The sequence below is a fragment of the Gobio gobio genome (genome assembly GCF_949357685.1).
Source record: "Gobio gobio genome assembly, chromosome: 24".
Taxonomy (NCBI): Eukaryota; Metazoa; Chordata; class Actinopteri; order Cypriniformes; family Gobionidae; genus Gobio; species Gobio gobio.
Genome location: NC_137120.1, coordinates 36139219 through 36159454, shown reverse-complemented (window position 1 = coordinate 36159454; position 20236 = coordinate 36139219). Strand labels below are relative to the sequence as shown.

Here is a 20236-nt window from a genome sequence, read left to right as displayed (position 1 = left end):
AATTTTTTGATATGTCAACCTCAAATTTAGAGCACTTGTTTAGATTTGTGGGTTTGATTTTCTCATAGTTTTAGAGTACGGTAGATTTTTATATTTCATTAAAAAAATATATTTTACTTTTTCATTTCTGCAATAATCTGCCTACTCTATAAAAAAATCTTGGTCTATTTTTTTCTACCCAAAATCATGGGTTGAGCCTTTTGGGTAATTTTGTCAGTGTTTGGGTAGTTTTGTGTTACCCAACTCCTCGGTCAGACATAACAATCCAGTGTTTGGGTAGTTTTTGTGTAACCCAGATCCTGGGTCAGACGTAACAATCCAGTCCAGTGTTTGGGTAGTTTTTGTGTAACCCAGATCCTGGGTCAGACGTAACAATCCAGTGTTTGGGTAGTTTTTGTGTAACCCAGATCCTGGGTCAGACGTAACAGTCCAGTGTTTGGGTAGTTTTTGTGTTACCCAGATCCTGGTTCAGACATAACAATCCAGTTTTTGTGTTACCCAGATCCTGGGTCTGACGCAACAATCCAGTGTTTGGGTAGTTTTTGTGTAACCCAGATCCTGGGTCAGACGTAACAGTCCAGTGTTTGGGTAGTTTTTGTGTAACCCAGATCCTGGGTCAGATGTAACAATCCAGTGTTTGGGTATTTTTTGTTTTACCCAGATCCTGGGTCAGACGTAACAACCCAGTGTTTGGGTAGTTTTTGTGTAACCCAGCTCCTGGGTCAGGCGTAATAATCCAGTGTTTGGGTAGTTTTTGTGTAACCCAGCTCCTGGGTCAGACGTAACAACCCAGTGTTTGGGTAGTTTTTGTGTTACCCAGATCCTGGTTCAGACATAACAATCCAGTGTTTGGGTAGTTTTTGTGTTACCCAGATCCTGGTTCAGACATAACAATCCAGTGTTTGGGTAGTTTTTGTGTTACCCAGATCCTGGTTCAGACATAACAATCCAGTGTTTGGGTAGTTTTTGTGTTACCCAGATCCTGGTTCAGACATAACAATCCAGTGTTTGGGTAGTTTTTGTGTTACCCAGATCCTGGTTCAGACATAACAATCCAGTGTTTGGGTAGTTTTTGTGTTACCCAACTCCTGGGTCAGACGTAACAATCTAGTGTTTGGGTAGTTTTTGTGTAACCCAGATCCTGGGTCAGACATACAGTGAGGAAAATAAGTATTTGAACACCCTGCTATTTTGCAAGTTCTCCCACTTAGAAGTCATGGAGGGGTCTGAAATTGTCATGGAGGGTCTGAAATTGTCATGGAGGGGTCTGAAATTGTCATGGAGGGGTCTGAAATTGTCATGGAGGGTCTGAAATTGTCATGGAGGGTCTGAAATTGTCATGGAGGGGTCTGAAATTGTCATGGAGGGGTCTGAAATTGTCATGGAGGGGTCTGAAATTGTCATTGTAGGTGCATGTCCACTGTGAGCCTGGACTTTTGTAATATAACTCAGATTTTATTCGTCTGAAAGAAGAATGTCATATACACTTAGGATGACTTGGGGGTGAGTAAATTATGGGCTAATTTTCATTTTTGGGTGAACTATCCCTTTAAATGTAGGCAATGTGTATTAAAACGATACAAAATAAAACCTAGTATCACAGTAAAAATTAATCAACCCAATTTGCTTGGTAAAATTAACCCAACGTGCTCTGTCCTATATTTACCCAGCCCTTGGTGATTTAAGTTTCTTATTTAAAAAAAGAAATCAAACTTTACTCTGTGCTCCAAAGCATTAAATATTTACACCGATCAGGCATAACCTTATGTGTTAGTCCCCCTTTTGCTGCCAAAGCAGCCCTGACCCGTCGAGGCATGGACTCCACTAGACCCCTGAAGGTGTGCTGTGGTATCTGGTGCGTGTCAAAGTAACATCCACATGGATGGCAGGACCCAAGGTTTCCCAGCAGAACATTGCCCAAAGCATCACTGCCTCCGCTGGCTTGCCTTCTTCCCATAGTGCATCCTGATGCCATGTGTTCCCCAGGTAAGCAACGCACACACACCCGGCCATCCACATGATGTAAAAGAAAACGTGATTCATCAGACCAGGCCACCTTCTTCCATTGCCCCGTGGTCCAGTTCTGATGATCACGGGCCAGCCTTCGCTCCCCAAGTGCATCAATGAGCCTCGGCCGCCCATGACCCTGTCGCCGGTTCTCCACTGTTCCTTCCTTGGAGCACTTTTGATAGACACTGACCACTGCAGACCGGGAACACCCCACAAGAGCTGCAGTTTTGGAGATGCTCTGACCCAGTCGTCTAGCCATCACAATCTGGCCCTTGTCAAACTCGCTCAAATCCTTACACTTGCCCATTTTTCCTGCTTCTAACACATCAACTTTGAGCACAATGTTCACTTGCTGCCTAATATATCCCACCCACTAACAGGTGATGAAGAGATAATCAGTGTTATTAATAATGTTATGCCTGATCGGTGAATGACAGTTTAAGTTGGGAAATTACATTTTCAGGTGTATGCTCAAAAAGTGGCAATAAATGGATTCCATAAATATAATTTAGCACCTACAAATACAAAATATGAAGAAAAACATTATCAACTAAAATGTAGTGCGTTCATTTCATTGAAATGAAAATAAAAAGGCCGCCAGAGGGTTAAGAATGTAAACAGTGGCTTGTCAGGGTTTAATATGACAGATACGTGTACAAGACATCTTATGCGCAAAGACAAAGAAGCAGTTTGAAAGCCTCCTCAAGAGAAGTACTTCTGACAGTGTAAACAAGTTTTTTTTCTCACAGCGGCTCAGGCTTTCTCACATCTCACAGGCACAAAGGAACGACTTGCTCATCTTTCACTCTCTGGTCGCTGAACAAATGATTGCATTTATTTAGCCTTTTATACCTAGTGAAAAGTAATTATTTCTTTGGCTTTTAAATATAAACTATCAATGTGCGAAATGCATTTTTAGCGTTTAACATTCAAAGGCTGACTACTTTGTGTCTTGACACTGATACAGCCTATTCATTTCATAGCCCGCATAAAACATCCCCCATATGGAGTTGTTAACAATGGGATGAATGTGTGTTGAATATTAAGATGGTTAATTATATTCCAAATTAATTTTAAAAGTGAACGCACAAAGCCAAAGACTGATTAACTGAACATATGCCTTCAAGTGTCTTTATTACGGTTTAATCAAATAATAACAGATAATGGTGCAATAAATTGCCTTTCTTCTCAGTAACAAAGCCATCGCTGACAACAGTGGTAATATTGCAAAAACGTTTGGGGGGAAATGGCAAATGGTATTATGACAACCTTGAATTAACCTGCAATCCATCTTCATTGAAGTCACCCATATGTGCCACCCAGAAACACAAGGTAAAATGGGATTTTAAGATGACTTTGCCTTCGCAACCCGCATGGCACCGTTCAAAAACTGGTCTCACAATGTTTATAGATGTACCACAGCAGCTTTGAATGTGACAGTGCCCTCATACAGTATGATTCATTGTTGACTCTCCTTAAAGTCTTCTTTGAGTTTCTTTTTTGAGCATCAGAATGGCAACGCTATCACCTGAGGCTCATGTTGCCATAGGAACCCCCTCAGGTGTGAGGCACCAATGACAACTGCATCTCGGTGTTGCGATGGTAATTCTCTTAAATTAAACTTCTACAAGAAGTATCATTGGGTTTATTCAGCTCACAGTTTAAGATGCCAAGGCAAGTTTATTACCAACCATTCTATTTCATTTACTTTATAGATAATGGTTTCTGGCCTCTATCCTGGGGCAGGTTCAAAGCTCAAACTGGTGCGCAACGTTTTGCTACGGTTTCCTGGAAACAGGGTTTGAGATGCGTTTTCTCTCGTCTGGTGGGTGTGTCCGTAATGTCAGCCCAATCAGCAGCAACATGTATATAAACCATACGGTATTAAAGGGTTAGTTCACCCAAAAATGAAAATTCTGTCATTAATTACTCACCCTCATGTCGTTCGACACCCGTAAGACCTCCGTTCATCTTCGGAACACAAATGAAGATATTTTAGTTGAAATCTGATGGCTCTGAAAGGCCTCCATTGGCACAATGTGCTTTACACTCTCAAGACCCTTAAAAGGTACTAAAGACGTCGTTACAAAGTCCATCTCACTACAGTGGTTCTACAATAACTTTATAAAGCGACGAGAATAGTTTGTGCGCAAAAAAACCCTAAATAACGACTTATATAGTGATGACCGATTTCAAAATAATGCATCATGAAGCTTCGAAGCATTATGAATCAGTGAGTCGATTCATGATTCGGATCGCGTGTCAAACTGCCAAACTGACGCTTCGAAGCTTCATGATGCCTTGTTTTGAAATCGGTCATCACTATATAAGTCGTTATTTAGGGTTTTTTTGCGCACAAAAACTATTCTCGTCACTTTATAAAGTTATTGTAGAACCACTGTAATGAGATGGACTTTGTAACGACGTCTTTAGTACCTTTTATGGGTCTTGAGAGTGTAAAGCACATTGTGCCAATGGAGGCCTTTCTGAGCGATCGGATTTCAACTAAAATATCTTAATTTGTGTTCCGAAGATGAACGGAGGTCTTACGGGTGTCGAACGAGATGAGGGTAAGTAATTAATGACAGAATTTTCATTTTTGGGTGAACTAACCCTTTAAAGGGACAGCTCGCACAATGGGTCCAAGGGAAGTGGGCCCGCTGCAGCTCGGTATACGCAACAATTGAAGATATTGACATGATTGTCGTAAGAGTTTTATAGTAAAAATATAGCATTTCAACATGATGATGTAGTTGTTTATATTTTTAGCTTCACTGCAAGGCAAGTTTATTCATATAGGCTACCAAATTTCATACACAATGGTAATTAAAGGTGCACTATGTAACATTTTTTCAGTAAAATATCCAAAAACCACTAGGCCAGTGTTATATATTTTGTTAAATACAGTTGAGCACTTACAATATCCCAAATGTTTCCAACTATTTGTAAATTGTGAGAAATTGCTATTTTAACCAAGGAACCGGGACGTGTGAGGGAGTCGCCTGTCGATGGCGTCATATCTGCGTTACCCTCGGTTTCCGGTTTTATTTTGCAGAAACGCTTTACTCTCACTGCAGTGTGAACAAGTGTCATAGCAGCCGCAGAGAGAACGCACAGAGTAAAGTCATGACATCATTTTCAACACACTCAGATGTGTCTAATATGATAAACAGAGCTGCGGTAAAAAAACAAACAAAGCGGAAATGGCGTCGGCGACTGTGTCATAATAAAAGTCCCGCTGCTCGCGAGGCATGTGTTGCGTTCATCTTATTAACAGTCGCTCCAGCGGCCTTGCTCAGCTCCTCAACACTCGGTCCTGCTTCTGCTTCATACTACAGTAACGTTAATAATCCCATCCATTAACATGATTTCTGCCCGAGTCCTATCCCGATTCTTTTCCTCCGGCTGTGAGGTGAAGACCACATGTCCCAAGATTCTGCGCTCAAACATGGCGTCATCAAACTACGCCTTTGTTTTGAACAGGCGACCTCTAGTGGATGGAAAAGTTACATAGTGCACCTTTAATTTGGTCAATTTAAAAAACATGACCCTTCATTGGCCAGAGGTGTCTTACCCGGACATTTACTCGTACCTCATCGAGTCACCTGGTTTACCAGGTTACCTGGTTTAATCTGAGTCATTTTCCTAAGTTATTCACGCCTGCCAGCTGTGTACGGACGTTGTTTTGTGCCGCTATTTTGTATTGAAGTCTATGGGAAGTCTAGTTTAGTTGACGAAATTAACTGCCTTCACTTACTAGCGGAATTATCGTACGAGTTTCCTAGTTAAAAACTTCACATGCATGCCCTCTCAAATGGCATTTACCACTGGGAAGCTCAGAGCTCATTTTGATTCACAAGTTCCCAAGTTGAGCATGCCATAAACTTTAAACATGGAGGAGGGGGGAACAATAGCTGCTCTCATTGATTCTTTATTAGCTTTTTTCAAATCTATGGAAGCTTGTTTCCGCCACAAAATAAAACATTTTAAAAGATAATTGCAACTTTTGATCTAACAATTGTGAGTTTACATCTCGCAGTTCTGACTTGTTTTTCTCAGAATTGCGAGATATAAACTCGCAATTGCGAGTCATGAATTGCGTGATTTAAAGTCAGACTTCCGAGACATAAAGTCCAATTCTGAGGGGGGGAAAAGACTCAGAAAACGAGTTTATAGGCTATCTCACAATTCTGACTTTACCTTGCAATTGTCTGTAAACTTCAAAAAAGATATACACACTCAAATCGGAGAAAAAAAAGTCCGAAATGCGAGATATAAACTCGCAATTGTGAATATATCACGCAATTCTGACTTTATAACTCGCAATTGCAACTTTATATCATGCGACTCTGATTTAAACTCGCAATTGCAAGAAAAAAAAGTCCGAATTGTGAGATAAAAAGCAATTACCTTTTTTATTTTTTATTCTGTGACGGAAACAAGCTTCCATACAAAACAGCTACATCGCCTTGTCTTGTTGTTAAAGGGTTACTTCAGTGATTTAGCATTAAGCTTTGTATCAGTAGAAACCCGGTAGAATATTCAAATTATGGTACTTTTCCCGCTCATATCCCCCTGAGACGAGAGAATTTGGTGTCATCGGAGGATTTTTTGACCAGAGGCTATACAGCCAGTAGAAGGAGCTAGTTCCGCATGTTATCAACCCGCCCATAGGGCTCTCAGCTCTTCGCTGTGATGAATGAAATCTGACTCCAGCTGCTTTTGTTCGGCTCACTCACACTTTATTGAAAAGACACGTTCAGTTTTTAATTGTAGTGTTTGAGCAGCGAAGCAAGTGCATTCTGGGAGTTGTTGTCTTTCATCCACATGAGACAAAAATACATTTTCTGTCTTTTCTCAGTCTAGAAAGCACCAAATTCAAAAATAATTTCACATTTCTACTACATAAATGACCCAGTTTAAATACACATTCATCTTCCCAGCGCTGAAGTACCTCTTTAAAGTGCATATTTACGTAGGCCTATGAAAAACCATTTGAAGCATGTGTTTATACACAGTGAAACTAGCCTGTATTTGACCGAAATTCTCAGCAGTATCAATATAAAAGAAAATGGTTAGAAAATAGGGCGAGACGTGCAGGCGCAGCCAATCACAGTACACTTCATAACAAAATTTTCAGCCAGTCAGAACACTTAACTCTTCGTGCTCTCTCGCACTGGCGACGCATTTGCAGCTCAAGAGCATAAACAAAAACACACTTGTATTTTAATGTCTTCTGTGAAGACTCTCCAGACAGTAATCATTTTATGCTTGTTATTGTGTAACCTGAAAAATGTAATGATATAATATTTGAGTATTTTACAAACTCTTGTATTTTATGTAATAGTATATAAAGTACCAAATTTGTTGTGCGTGTGGGCGGAGTCTTACGTGACGCGGCAAGCGAGGTGCTTAGGGCAAAGACTTTATTATTATGAAATACAATAATGTAATCGCGTCGTGTCTGGTTAACTATCCGGTTGTTAAGTCTGAGGCCATGTGGCAGAGCTTCCGGGTCCAAACGCTCTCTCATACCAGAAGAAAAACAACAAACGGTGCTAATATACACACACAATGTGGTGTTAATACTACAACAAAATATATAATCATAACCTTTATCTACATACCAAAATTTCAGATGGCCAAACAGTGATTCATCTTTTATAAATCGTTAAAATATTAATGTCTGTGACGCTGTGAGCACAGAGACTGTTGTGCAGACTGTAAGTATTTAAAATATTTAATTTTTTTAAATGTTTGATGTTTAATATTAACATAAACGGCCGTCGATGGCATTCTCAAGTGAAACGAGTTGAGGCTTGGACCCAGAAACGGCGTTCCTTACGTCACGACTGAACAAGCGGATTCGCCCTGCTGATTCATGAACAAGTCGTTCTTTGGAGTCGATTCTTGTCAAATACACCGGTTTATAAACGTAGAACTGAATCGGTCTGAGAAGTTCTCGAGTCAACAAACCACATAGGACCTACTCAAACCATGATGAGGTAAACTCTTTTTTACAGTCTATAGGTAAACTGCATCGAAGTTTCAAATGTAAGACATGTTGTGAAGCTTTAAATATCCCATGACTGAATCACTTATTTGAACCGATTCGCGAGAATGATTCGGACTTCCTTAAGTCGTCAACAGTGCAACAATCTGGTTAATTATGCAAACTACTATATAGAATTGCTCAATATTTAACAAGAAATGTTGAAAAAGTTTATTTCAGCTCTGTATTAGACAACTCCGCATTTTTTGAACAGCATGTTGCCTGAAGAAATCAACAATGCCAGCTGAAAATAGATAATAAGAAACTTTAAGAGAGAAAATATTGTGGGTTATTTAATTACTAAATTGTCATGGTAAATTAAACAGAGCTACAGATTGGCGCCATCCTTGAGTAAACAAGCAAAGTGTCTGGATGACACATTGTGTTTTGGTCGGTCTGGACTCTGGGTGGCACAGCAGCCAACTCAATGCATTGTTAGGCTAATTGAAGTGGAGACAAGAGGACTGAGACCCCCCGTAGGCTCTGTGGCAGGAACAAAAATACACAATCATATAATTCAAGAATCCAAATGCGGTGGCGACAGATAATGATGTGTCCAATTAAATGCTGCAGAAGCTGTTCCAGTATATGACTGCAGCCGCAATGTGTTAAAATGCCATGTTCCAAATGCAGCTTAATTGCCACCCACTGGTTCTGTCAACAGGTGCCAACGGCTCTGAATCATAGTGGGGGAAGTGTGTTAAAGCTTTTTTATGTTCCCATCTCTGATTATGAGTGAATTCTAATCAGCCACGTACACAGTTTCAAAATGTGATCGAATCAGGAAACATGCCTATCTATCTATCTATCTATCTATCTATCTATCTATCTATCTATCTATCTATCTATCTATCTATCTATCTATCTATCTATCTATCTATCTATCTATCTATCTATCTATCTATCTATCTATCTATCTATCTATCTATCTATCTATCTATCTATCTATCTATCTATCTATCTATCTATCTATCTATCTATCTATCTAATCTACTAACAAATATCTTCCCTCAAATCCACTGCCTACAGACTTCTCATATCCACACAGAATCACACTACCGCGCATATCCAGAGTACCCGAAGAGAATATTTTTTATGTTGTCCTCTATTTCTGATTTGACTTTCATGGCTCCCTCCGGATGCATTTATCAGCTGCGGGTTAGTAGTTAGCTGCGCTAGAGCACTGCCTGCAGCTGCCCCGTGTCTTTACAGTACATTTTTTCATTTTTACCCACATTAGGACTGACTGACACATAATCCCTTGGTGCAGCAGTGGCCTCCATTTTCTTGGCAAATAGCAGCGAGTTTAATTCCACCCTCTGTCCAAAATAACAGCACGCACGATTTTGCTTCTGTAATTGGGCTATTATCATCATGGCGTGAGGGCTGAATTCTCAAACATGATTCTTAGACGGTCCCAACCGAGTCATTACTTAAGAGGTTTTTCAATGGTCAGCTATCCATTAGTTGTAGAACAATTTGGCAAGGGCTAGTCTGCTAAATATATGCGATGCTAACATTTAGATTTTTGCTGTAAGTGCTTAAACGTGGATATAAATGATAAGCTTTTTAACTAAGCTTCAACTTTAAGTGTAGTTAAATATTGACCAATTGTTGTCAAACAAACTTTCTTGTGTCATTTGCGCCCCCTAGAGGTGTAGATATGATACGACTTCCCTAGTTGTCAAATCTCTAAAATGTACCCTATTGAACATACATATAAAACCAATCAGGTTTGTGTGCTATTTATTATCCAGGATTATCTGTAAATGGCATCAAAAAAGGCAAAACTTTTTTCTACTTTGCAAATGGGGAGTCATAAAAAATGTATAACTGCTGGGGTAACGCATTACAAGTAACGCGAGATATGTAATCAGATTACTTTTTCAAGTAACGAGTAGAGTAACATTACTTTTAAATTTACAACAAAATACCCGAGTTACTTTGTTTTCCCATTTATTGACTGACATCTCTTCTGTCCCCATGTTGAGAGAAATCAGGAGTTGTGGAGAGGCGTTGTAGCCTGGTCCTACCAGACTCATTTGTACAGAGAGTCTGGCCACTCTCCATTGACAAGCGTTAACTTCCTTGAAGGCGGGTAATCTGTTAGTTTAAAACTATTGGATCTGCCCAGAGCCACTCTGGACCTGCCATAACCAATCGCTAACGTTTGTTCGTGACCATAGACTGTAAAAAAATATGGTGTCCGTGACGTCACCCATAGGATTCTGATGAGCAGTTTTGAAGCGTAAAGTAGGGTCGAGCTGGCTGTTGCCATCTTGGCAGTGGGTCACTCCCAGATGGGCAAAAAGGCGGGACATGGGCAGAGCTGAAGTGACGTGATGACTAACAGACAGCAGACAAACGGCTATCCACCTGTCACTCAAAGTGGCCACGCCCTTAATTATGCAGAACTTTAAGGCTTTATATAATGTAAACAAATGAGTTTTTAAAAAAATTCACCCCCCTCACAGTTGTCATGAAGGGCAAAATTAGCCGTATAGACCAAAACCTCAATTTGTACCAGACTGTAAACATGTTTTAGTCTGCTGTAAAGTTGGGCATTTTAACATGGGGTCAATGAGATTCTGCTCCCTTCTGGAGCCTGTCCCTAGTGGCCAGTCGAAGCCTCTGGTGCTCTTCGTTTAGGGGTTTCATTGGTTGTCTTCCCGGTCATAAGTGACCGGACACCTAAAAATGTAACTTCCTCCACCCCAGTAAAACCAATGCAATTTTTATTTTTTTTTCAATAATATTTTTTCTTTTTAATTTTGTATTTTGAGATGATTTGATGTTTTTTTTTCATATTTATGCAATAATTATGGTCTATTTTTGCCATTGAAAATTAAAAAAAATTTTTTTGTTGTAATTATTATTTTATTTTTTAATTATTGCAGTATTTCAGGTTAAAATAGAGACTAGGCCTTCAAAATAATTTTTTTGAAGGCAGATTAGCGGCCTCTTTTGGAATTATTTAAGAAATCATGCCACCATGTTTGTAGTCTCTATGGAGAATTCCCTAGTTCTGTTTTGAACACATTTAATGATTTTTTTTTGATGGATTTGAATATATATATTTAAAAAATCTCAGACTATTTATTATAAAGTTTTATATATATATATTTTTTGTTAGAAATATAGATTTTTTTTCTGGGAATTTGTGTTTTGCAGATTTCCCATTCATTTCCTATGGTGGTCAATTTTGACCGAAGAGCACAAGTAGGAGAATTTTTTTACGACCACTTAGCATGCTCGAATCATGCCCTCAATTTTTGTGTGTGTTTACATACCTAATGCTAGAAAAGTCACCAAGTTTCATATCATTCTGAAATTCTTAAAAATTCCAAATGTGGTTCATAGGTTCAGTTTTTCATAGGTGTGTGTGTGTGTGTATAAGTGTGCGTGTGTGTGTGAGTGAATGTGTCAATATCACACTCTTGATGTTTTAGAGTGTCACCCCTTGACTGCTGTGTACTTTTTTTCAGCATCGTGGCCGATTTGTAGATTGTACACACAAATATTCTGAGAATTTTTGTGTTTTTGCCGATTTCCCATTCATTTCCTATGGTCGGTCATTTATGACCGAAGACAGACTGATCTCATGAAATGGCGTATGTATGACACACCAATTCGCTATGCCATTTTGGCGTGCTATCAAGACGCATAATCGCTTTTTAGCGTGTTTATCAACGCCGTTTCATTCTATCCCTCTACACTGCCCCTACCCCTAAACCTACCCATCCCACACACACACACACACACACACACACACACACACTGCCCCCTGCCCCTAAACCTACCTATCACAAGAAACATTCTGCATTTTTACATTTTCAAAAAAACATAATTTAGTACGTTTATAAATCCATTTACATTCACGCGGAATCACACGGTGTAGACATACACGCGGAGATGAAGGTTCGTTTCGGCGTACACATACACGCGGAATCACACACCGTAGACATACACGCGGAATCACACGGCGTAGACATACACACGGAATCACACGGTGTAGACATACACGCTGAATCACACGGCGTAGACATACACGCTGAATCACACGGCATAGACATACACGCGGAATCACACGGCATAGACATACACGCGGAATCACACGGCGTAGACATACACGCGGAATCACACGGCGTAGACATACACGCGGAATCACACGGCGTAGACATACACGCGGAATCACACGGCGTAGACATACACGCGGAATCACACGGCGTAGACATACACGCGGAGATGAAGGTTCGTTTCGGCGTACACATGCACGCGGAATCACACGGCGTAGACATACACGCGGAATCACACGGCGTAGACATACACGCGGAATCACACGGCGTACACATACACGCGGAATCACACGGCGTAGACATACACGCGGAATCACACGGCGTAGACATACACGCGGAATCACACGGCGTAGACATACACGCGGAATCACACGGCGTAGACATACACGCGGAGATGAAGGTTCGTTTCGGCGTACACATGCACGCGGAATCACACGGCGTAGACATACACGCGGAATCACACGGCGTAGACATACACGCGGAATCAGACGGCGTAGACATACACGCGGATAGCTCAAAATGCGTACAGATAACACGCCATTTGGCTTTAGAAAGTGGTGTGTATGTTTACGCAAAGTCATGATGTCATGTTGCCAAAGACAATGAACGCTACTTTTTTTTTTTTACGACCAATTAGCATGCTCGAATCATGACCCCAATTTTTTTGTGTGTTTACATACCTAATGCTAGAAAAGTCACCAAGTTTCATATCATTCGGAGGAAGCAGTGATTTTTAAAATTTCAAAAATTTCAGAAATGACCGAAGAGCACCAGAGGGTTAAGTCACTTCCATATTGGCTTCAAGAGAAACTGGAGGAGGTTGTGACGTATCGACGTTCGCCTTAGCCAACTCCTTCACCACTAACGAAGCGAGCTGGAAAATCAAACTTTTCCCGAACCCCGTGGGGAGGAGGGCCACAACATCATGGCCACCAACAAAACTCAGCAAAGATTGTTCTTGCTCCGGCTTTAACTTCTGGATATTCAGCAGCGGTGCCACAACAGACCGAATGGCTTCGCTCACATCTTTCTCCCCCGCCATTACTGAACTACAACTCAAACTAGCGCACGACATCAACGTCATCGTTCTCAGCCTCTGTTCGCTGATTGGACCGGTTAAAATTTGGCCGGAGAAAACCAGCGAATACACCGCTGAAGGAAAATGAAAATCGAGCGGAAGTACGTAGGAGGGCGGAGGCAGGGCTGAGGCGTTGTGTGCGCTGTGTGAATATGATAATTATTTCTAATTCTAGACTAAACGTGAGCATGCATTTACTCATCTCACTTACACAAAAACAGATTCAGTATTCCACAAAATGAAATGAAAACTATTAAGAAAACGTAAAGTTATTATTATTATTTTTGCTGAAGTAAGAGTTTACAGCATTGCTGAGTATTTTCTTCTTAACTCCAGTGAACCAAACACTCGGTTTGAAATCGTTGTTGTTTCTTACGTCACAAACTACCTTGTAACCAATCACATCAGAATGCGGGCGGGCATATCATTATCTATGCTGTGAAGCAAGGGAGTCTCAAGGGAAGCCAGTATATTTTTGTGTTGAAATGAAAAATTGGGTAGATTTAGCAATATCCAGGTTAATTATGTATATGATGTATATTACGATGTTATGATGAACTATATGCCTTTCTCCACTGACGTTCTATGATGTTCAAAGCATTTCTAAGGAAGCTGGTTTTTAGAAGGCAGACTGAGATGGCGAACGGGAACATGGTTTGTGTAACATTAGCAACACATTATTAGCCGTTTGAAAACATAGTCAAGCAAAAGTCTAATCATATGAATTACCCTTGTGTGTTCGACGCTGTAAAGAGCGATACCATTGTGCAGCATTTACTACAGTTACTTGAGTAAAAGTTGACGAGTGGATCTCTGAGTGGAGGCGGGGCTAATTTGCATTTTCATGAATCCGTTTGTACTAAATGAAGCAAGAGTTTTAGAGTTACATTCAATCTATTCATAGGCATGAAGAATTTTTTTTCACAGGAAAAAACTTTCAATATGTCATTAGGTGATGAGTGGAAGATGAGTTTTAAGGGATAAAATGATGGACTACATGGGAACTTTAAAGTTCAAATTCTACAAAAAGATTTCCTCACAGAAAGCTATCATATGGCTTTTTATAAGATATGAAATATAGCGCACAAGTCATCTGACCTACTTTTATGTTGTTGTTGTATGTGTGCGTGTGCGTGTGCGTGTGCGTGTGCGTGTGCGTGTGTGTGTGTGTGTGTGTGTGTGTGTGTGTGTGTGTGTGTGATTTTGCAGCTTGAAAGAAGATAAGAGTGAGTAAAATGTCATTTTTTTTAGTGAACTATGCCTATAAGCAGCTACATCAAATGTGAATATTCATCAAGTGTGATGAATTTCTGTGTTTTGATTCAGAGCACCTTACAGATTAACTAGCAAGTAGAAATACACACCCATAAATTACTGACTGAAAGGGAATGCTTTGACAAACTAGTAGCTATTTACTTTACCGTTGACAGGTAAAAATATATATATGCGTTTATATTTTATGTTTCAAACTGGCCCAGAAGCATCTCCGGTGTCATTGAAGCAATGAGAAGCTGTCAGGTGTATTTACTGAGATCTGTTTTTGAGACGTGTCTTTGTGCTATATTTGTCTAACAGTAGCTATAGCAACATGCTAAAATTATAGCTCTGGGTATACGTTGTCATAAAACATTTCTTTTAATTTACCCAAGGCACACAATGTTTTCCTTATTATTGAAATTCTCAGTAAGGCTTTGATTTTTGGATTTAAATGAAAATCCCTCAGAGATTTGGAGGGGGTTAACAGTAGCTAATCATTCAGGAACAGGAGACAAAACTTTGTTAAATTTGCATTTGATTATGACAACTTTATTCAAATGAGTTGCCCCCAATTCTAGATTTGTAGAAGAAAAGAACAAGCTGCCTTTTATCATCATGTTGAGCTGACAAGATAAGAGTTCAGTATAGACTTCAGAGTCTTAAAAAACACAGAATAATCATAATGAATAACATTATTGTGATTTGCGTCCCAGTTTGGGGAAGTCTTTGCTATTAGCAGACTGTTGTAACTTCACTCAAAAAGAGCAAAGGATGACAATGGAGTGAAAAAGACTAGATTTGCTTAAAGGAATGTGACGACTTTTTGGGACTTTAGCTTATCCACCGTATCCCCCAGAGTTAGATAAGTCCATACACACCATTCTCATCTCTGTGCGTGCCATAACTCTGTCTGACACACCCACCGCTAGCCTAGCTTAGCACAAAGACTGGAGGTAAATGGCTCCAGCTAGCCTACTGCTCAATAAGTGACAAAATAACGGCAAAATTTTCCTATTTACATGTTGGCTATCCGTAATATGGCTAATATCGGTCTAGAAAATCGCAACTTTAAATTTTCCATCGGTCTTAGTACACGATGTAACTATACACATCTCAACATGTAAATTGGAAAATGTTGGCGTTATTTTGTCACTTATTGAGCAGTAGGCTAGCTGGAGCCATTTACCTCGAGTCTTTGTGCTAAGCTAGGCTAGTTCCAAAAAGTCAGCGTGTTCCTTTAAGGAAAATGTTTTGGCACAGCGCTAGAGTGGTTGCCAGGCTGTTGCTACACCATTTCTAGGGTGGTTGCTATACGGTTGCTAAGGTGTTCTTAATTTCTAAACCATTGTTAGTGGTTTTTGGGTGGCTTAGCATCAGTAAGAGAAAAAAAATCGTATCCGATATCAACAAAACATTGTTTTAATAACAAAATAGCATTCATTTGATTCTCATAAAACATCAAAACAAAGAATATATGAAGAATAATTCCATTAAATATAAACCATTCACTTTGTAATAAGTTAAGAGAAATGAATTGTAGTACGAGTTGTTCCAAAACACACCTTTTCACCATAGTTATTATTCATTTACTGCAAAAATAAAACGAAATGCATACAGAACATGATGATTTAACACATTTTTAACATTTAAATGTCCAATTGTACAATCATAGGGTCACTGAGAGTTCCTTCAAGTGTGATTTGCTTGGTATGCCACTTGTTAATTAATGACTTTGGTCATAAACTTCTACATTCCAAACGTAAAGACTTTTTCTGGAAATGAATGGACCCCAGATCCACTACAACTGCCTTCATTTCACGAACATTTGTCACCTCATCAACAGTTTTAATCACATTATTTCACTATAATTGGGTGCACACTCTATGATATTTGCCACTTTTTTGTTGTCAGAGACTCACACAGTCTTTTTTATTTTCAAGGCGAAATTTGGAAAATTGGCATTGAATGTGAGAATGTTGTGAACAGCACTGAATTTATTTTCCTTAATAACCATTTTCTCTTATATTCCAGCAAAACAGAAAAAGAACCATTTTTAATTGTTTCAAACAAGACCCAATGTGGTAAGATAAATATTCTAAATATAAATATTCCTATTAGCCTACACAATTTTCTTTAAGCGTAAATTTTTCTTGTTTTAAGAATGTTTAGACGAAACATGATTAAAATAATGATTACGATTTGATTTAGTTTTTTTTACAGTGTGGTGAGTCAAAATGCGTAGTCAGTGCTGTCAATTTCGACCAAAGGCCCTGTCCCAAATGCACCCTAAAGCCTCACAGTCTTCCTGCGAGTCCGCACCTTCGTGACGTAATGCCGCTTTGATTGTCAAGAAGAAATCTGCTGCGGATCTTGTTTAAGTAAAGGTGCGCATTGAGGGCGCATATCGATCGCAAAGGGGGGCGCTTGCGAGCACCCTTCCGAAACCTAAAATGACAAATGTGGCACCCCACGGTCTCATGAACCTAACGGACAGCCATTATAAGTCCACAAGACCGAAAGTGCATAGGAAGTGTGCCATTTGAGACAAGGCCAAAGTCTAGCTAAATGTCTGTGGTCTTATTAATATCATGTCATACAATGGTAAAGTACAGTAAAAATCATACAGTGTACACCCGGATTAACATTAGGACAAAATATCTCAAAGCAGTTCATGTTGTGCGTTGTCCAAATATCCTCAGTGCAAACTCTTCTAATTCCACCTCTGTCATGTTTCCTCAAGTTCTGGCTCTTCTGGAAGTGTGGTGAGATCTTGTATGACTACCTGCGGAGTTGGCATGGTGATGGACATTGGCATTGCGACGGGCACCGCCCTTCGAGAACTCTGTGGCACAGCGTCCCTCTGTAGTTCCGGAGCCAGAGTGGGTGCCTGCGCCTCCTGCAGGTGTCTCCGGTACTGCACGAAGCTGCACGTCTTTAGGACAATGGCGAGGACGTTCTTACCCATGAGTATTCCCGACACACGGATGTCCCTATAAAACACCATATTTCCTCCCCGTATAAAAATCGTAATAAAGTTGATGGCGACCAAACTGAGAATGGGATACAACAACATCTTGTGCGGCACAATGTTTACACCTTGCATGCTTATTTCGCTCAGCGACACACACGGCAGAATCAGAAGTAGTATGTAGCAGTAGAAAAAAGTAAGGCCCTCCACCCATAGGGGTAGCCCTTTTCTCTGAGGCTCCCATAGGCTGGCTTGAATGTCCAAGATGTCGAGGAGATCCACCACGACCCAGAACAGTCGACTCCTCAGCTCCTCCCTTTTCTTGATTGGCCGAACATATTCCATGTGGTCGATGGCTGCCAGCGTAACGTAAAGTCCCGGCACGAACACGGAAAGCAGGACCGTGAAAGCCTTGCAGGTAAGAACTTCCACTCTCTCGCCTTCCGCCTTGTAGTTCTGATAGACAAAGTAGACCTTGATCTCCAGCACAAAGACGTAGAAGAACCAGAGGATCATGGCGTAGCCGCGCTTAGCAGTTCGTACCTCGGCACCAACCCATACTGCAATGTACCGCAGCACGATGAGGAAGCAGACGTCGCCTACCATCACCATGATGCAGACGCCCACCTTCCGCGGACCTTGATTCTGCTCCACAAGGTAGGCATCCAGCAGCGCCATGCTACTCATGATAAGAAAACACGAAAGGCAAACGTGTGGCTTGTTGGAAGGGGGCGGTGGGACCATGTTGATTATGAGAAACAAAGGTGGTTAAATGTTCAATCAAACCACGTTTTGTAGACCCATATGAGTTGCTTAACTGTTCATCCCAAAGGACAAGCGGTCCTGGAAACAGTAGTTAATCTAAATCTGCTTAATAGCACAGCAACCTGTTCCTCCAAATGAGGCGTGATGAGAGGATAGAGCTAAAGAGATCAAGATTGAGCCAAAATTGCGTTTTCGAAATTCAGCTCGAGGCTGAAAACAACCTAATGCACAGGATGTACTCCGGGGTGCCACACAGCAAACCTAGTGCCGCTGTCAGTCATCAGTCCTCTCGTCTTAACTCACTCCCACAGTTCTCCGAGTTAATGTCGGCAACCTGTGCATACTGATCGCAGCCGTCTCAGTTTTCATTAATCGTTAATTGCGTCTTTCATAGCCAGAGTCTTAAATATTTCAGATCTCCCAGTCTGTAAGCACAACCACCGGCTCTTATTTTCTAAAGACGAGTCTCACGGCTTCAAGGGAAGGGCAAAATAAGCCACATGCTCTCCGAAAGAGTGGGTCAGAAATGATCGGCTGGGATAAATTTCTCATTTTATGCCAGAAGTGAATTTCTTCCGATCCTTATTCCTCAGAGCGCGGCATACGAGTCTACAACTGACACGCTTCTTCTGTGAGGTTCATCACTCCAGGTTGCGTTGAACAGCGAGTGTGCGCGTGGTTTAAGTATGCATGTTTTTCTACTCAAAAATTGCAGCAGATGATGTCTTTGAACCCCCAAAGTCTCAAATCCGATCCAGTCTTCAGATCTCTTCCTCCCACATACATCGACGTGGGTTGTAAAAGGTAAAGTATTTAAAAGTAAGTTCATCAAGAAGAAAATGACCTCTTTTCTGAAGGATTAGAAGCACTGCATTCCTCCAGAGGAGCAATCCTGCGCCTCCTGTAGATTAAAATCTCTCTGTTCTCAGTATCGACGCCAAGGACGTCAATAAGTTTCCCTCACCTTTGAAATCTCTGCAGCAATAATCTCGGTCTTCCTTCTTTCATCCTCTCCAACTCCAGAGCAATGTGCTGTGTGCAGCCTGTGGCTCTTCAACACAGTCTGGCTAGATTTCACCCTCCTCCTGCCGTTTTTCTTTTCTCTCCTCCCTCTCTCTGCTCCCCTCCACTTATGCGCAGTCAGGCATTGGGTGTCAAAGATGCTCTGCAACAGCTACAGATAAAGACGGCGTGAAGCTTTCATTTGATCAGAGCTGCGCTGTCACAACTAGACCAAGGGTCTACATGCAATACCTCTCTTAGGGATTCCCTTTTTAGAGACCTTCAGTTCCTTAGAAGTTCTGCTTCAAATTGTGAACTGTGTATTGGTCCAGGGGTCTTTGATCTGACATTGCAAATCTCAGAGGAACTGTGACTGAAACAATAAAGAGAGCGAGTAAATGTTTCCACAGTGAAAAAGAAACCACTGAGAGCATCAGGACAAAGATGGTTGCTATATAATGGTAACCTTGCGTTTGTGAAAAGCCTTGCAAGATTCAAGAGTTTATTTGAACGGATTTACCATGTACACCAACGGGGAAATACTGCAGGGGTCTTCAAATAATTTTTTGGTGTAAAACTATTACTGTTCAGTGTTCAAAAGTTTGGGGTTGGTAATATTTTTAATTCTTTTATGATCACCCAAACAGCATTCATTGGATTACAAACGCAGAAACATTTCTTCTTATTATTACTGTTCTTATTAATGATGTTGTAACATAACTTTTATTGTCACTTTTGATCAATTTCACACACACACACACACACACACACACACACACACACACACACACACACACACACATTACTCTTTTAATACAATATTAACTTTAATCAAAGCTAAATGTTTAATTGTCCCACGTATTATGTACAATCATTTTAATGGCTTTGCATTGTAAGCATTCTAACATACATTCAATAGATATTTAACACACATAACGACGGCGTCAAACTCAGATTCTAGTCAGAATATGAGTCTGATGCTGCTCCATTGGGCTGTGATTATGGGGTGTGTTTCAACCGAACCAGGA

At 40.5% G+C, this 20236-nt stretch overlaps 1 protein-coding gene across 1 annotated transcript; it reads right to left on the bottom strand.

Annotated features, from left to right (window-relative positions):
- Positions 1 to 17198: 17198 nt before the first annotated feature.
- On the bottom strand, positions 17199 to 18185 carry tmem264 (transmembrane protein 264; the record flags this gene model as incomplete). The annotated part of the gene is made up of 1 exon (XM_079808374.1): positions 17199 to 18185. The coding sequence occupies one exon, from the start codon at positions 18183 to 18185 to the stop codon at positions 17199 to 17201; it is 987 nt and encodes a 328-aa protein (XP_079664500.1).
- Between the last annotated feature and the right edge of the window lie 2051 nt (positions 18186 to 20236).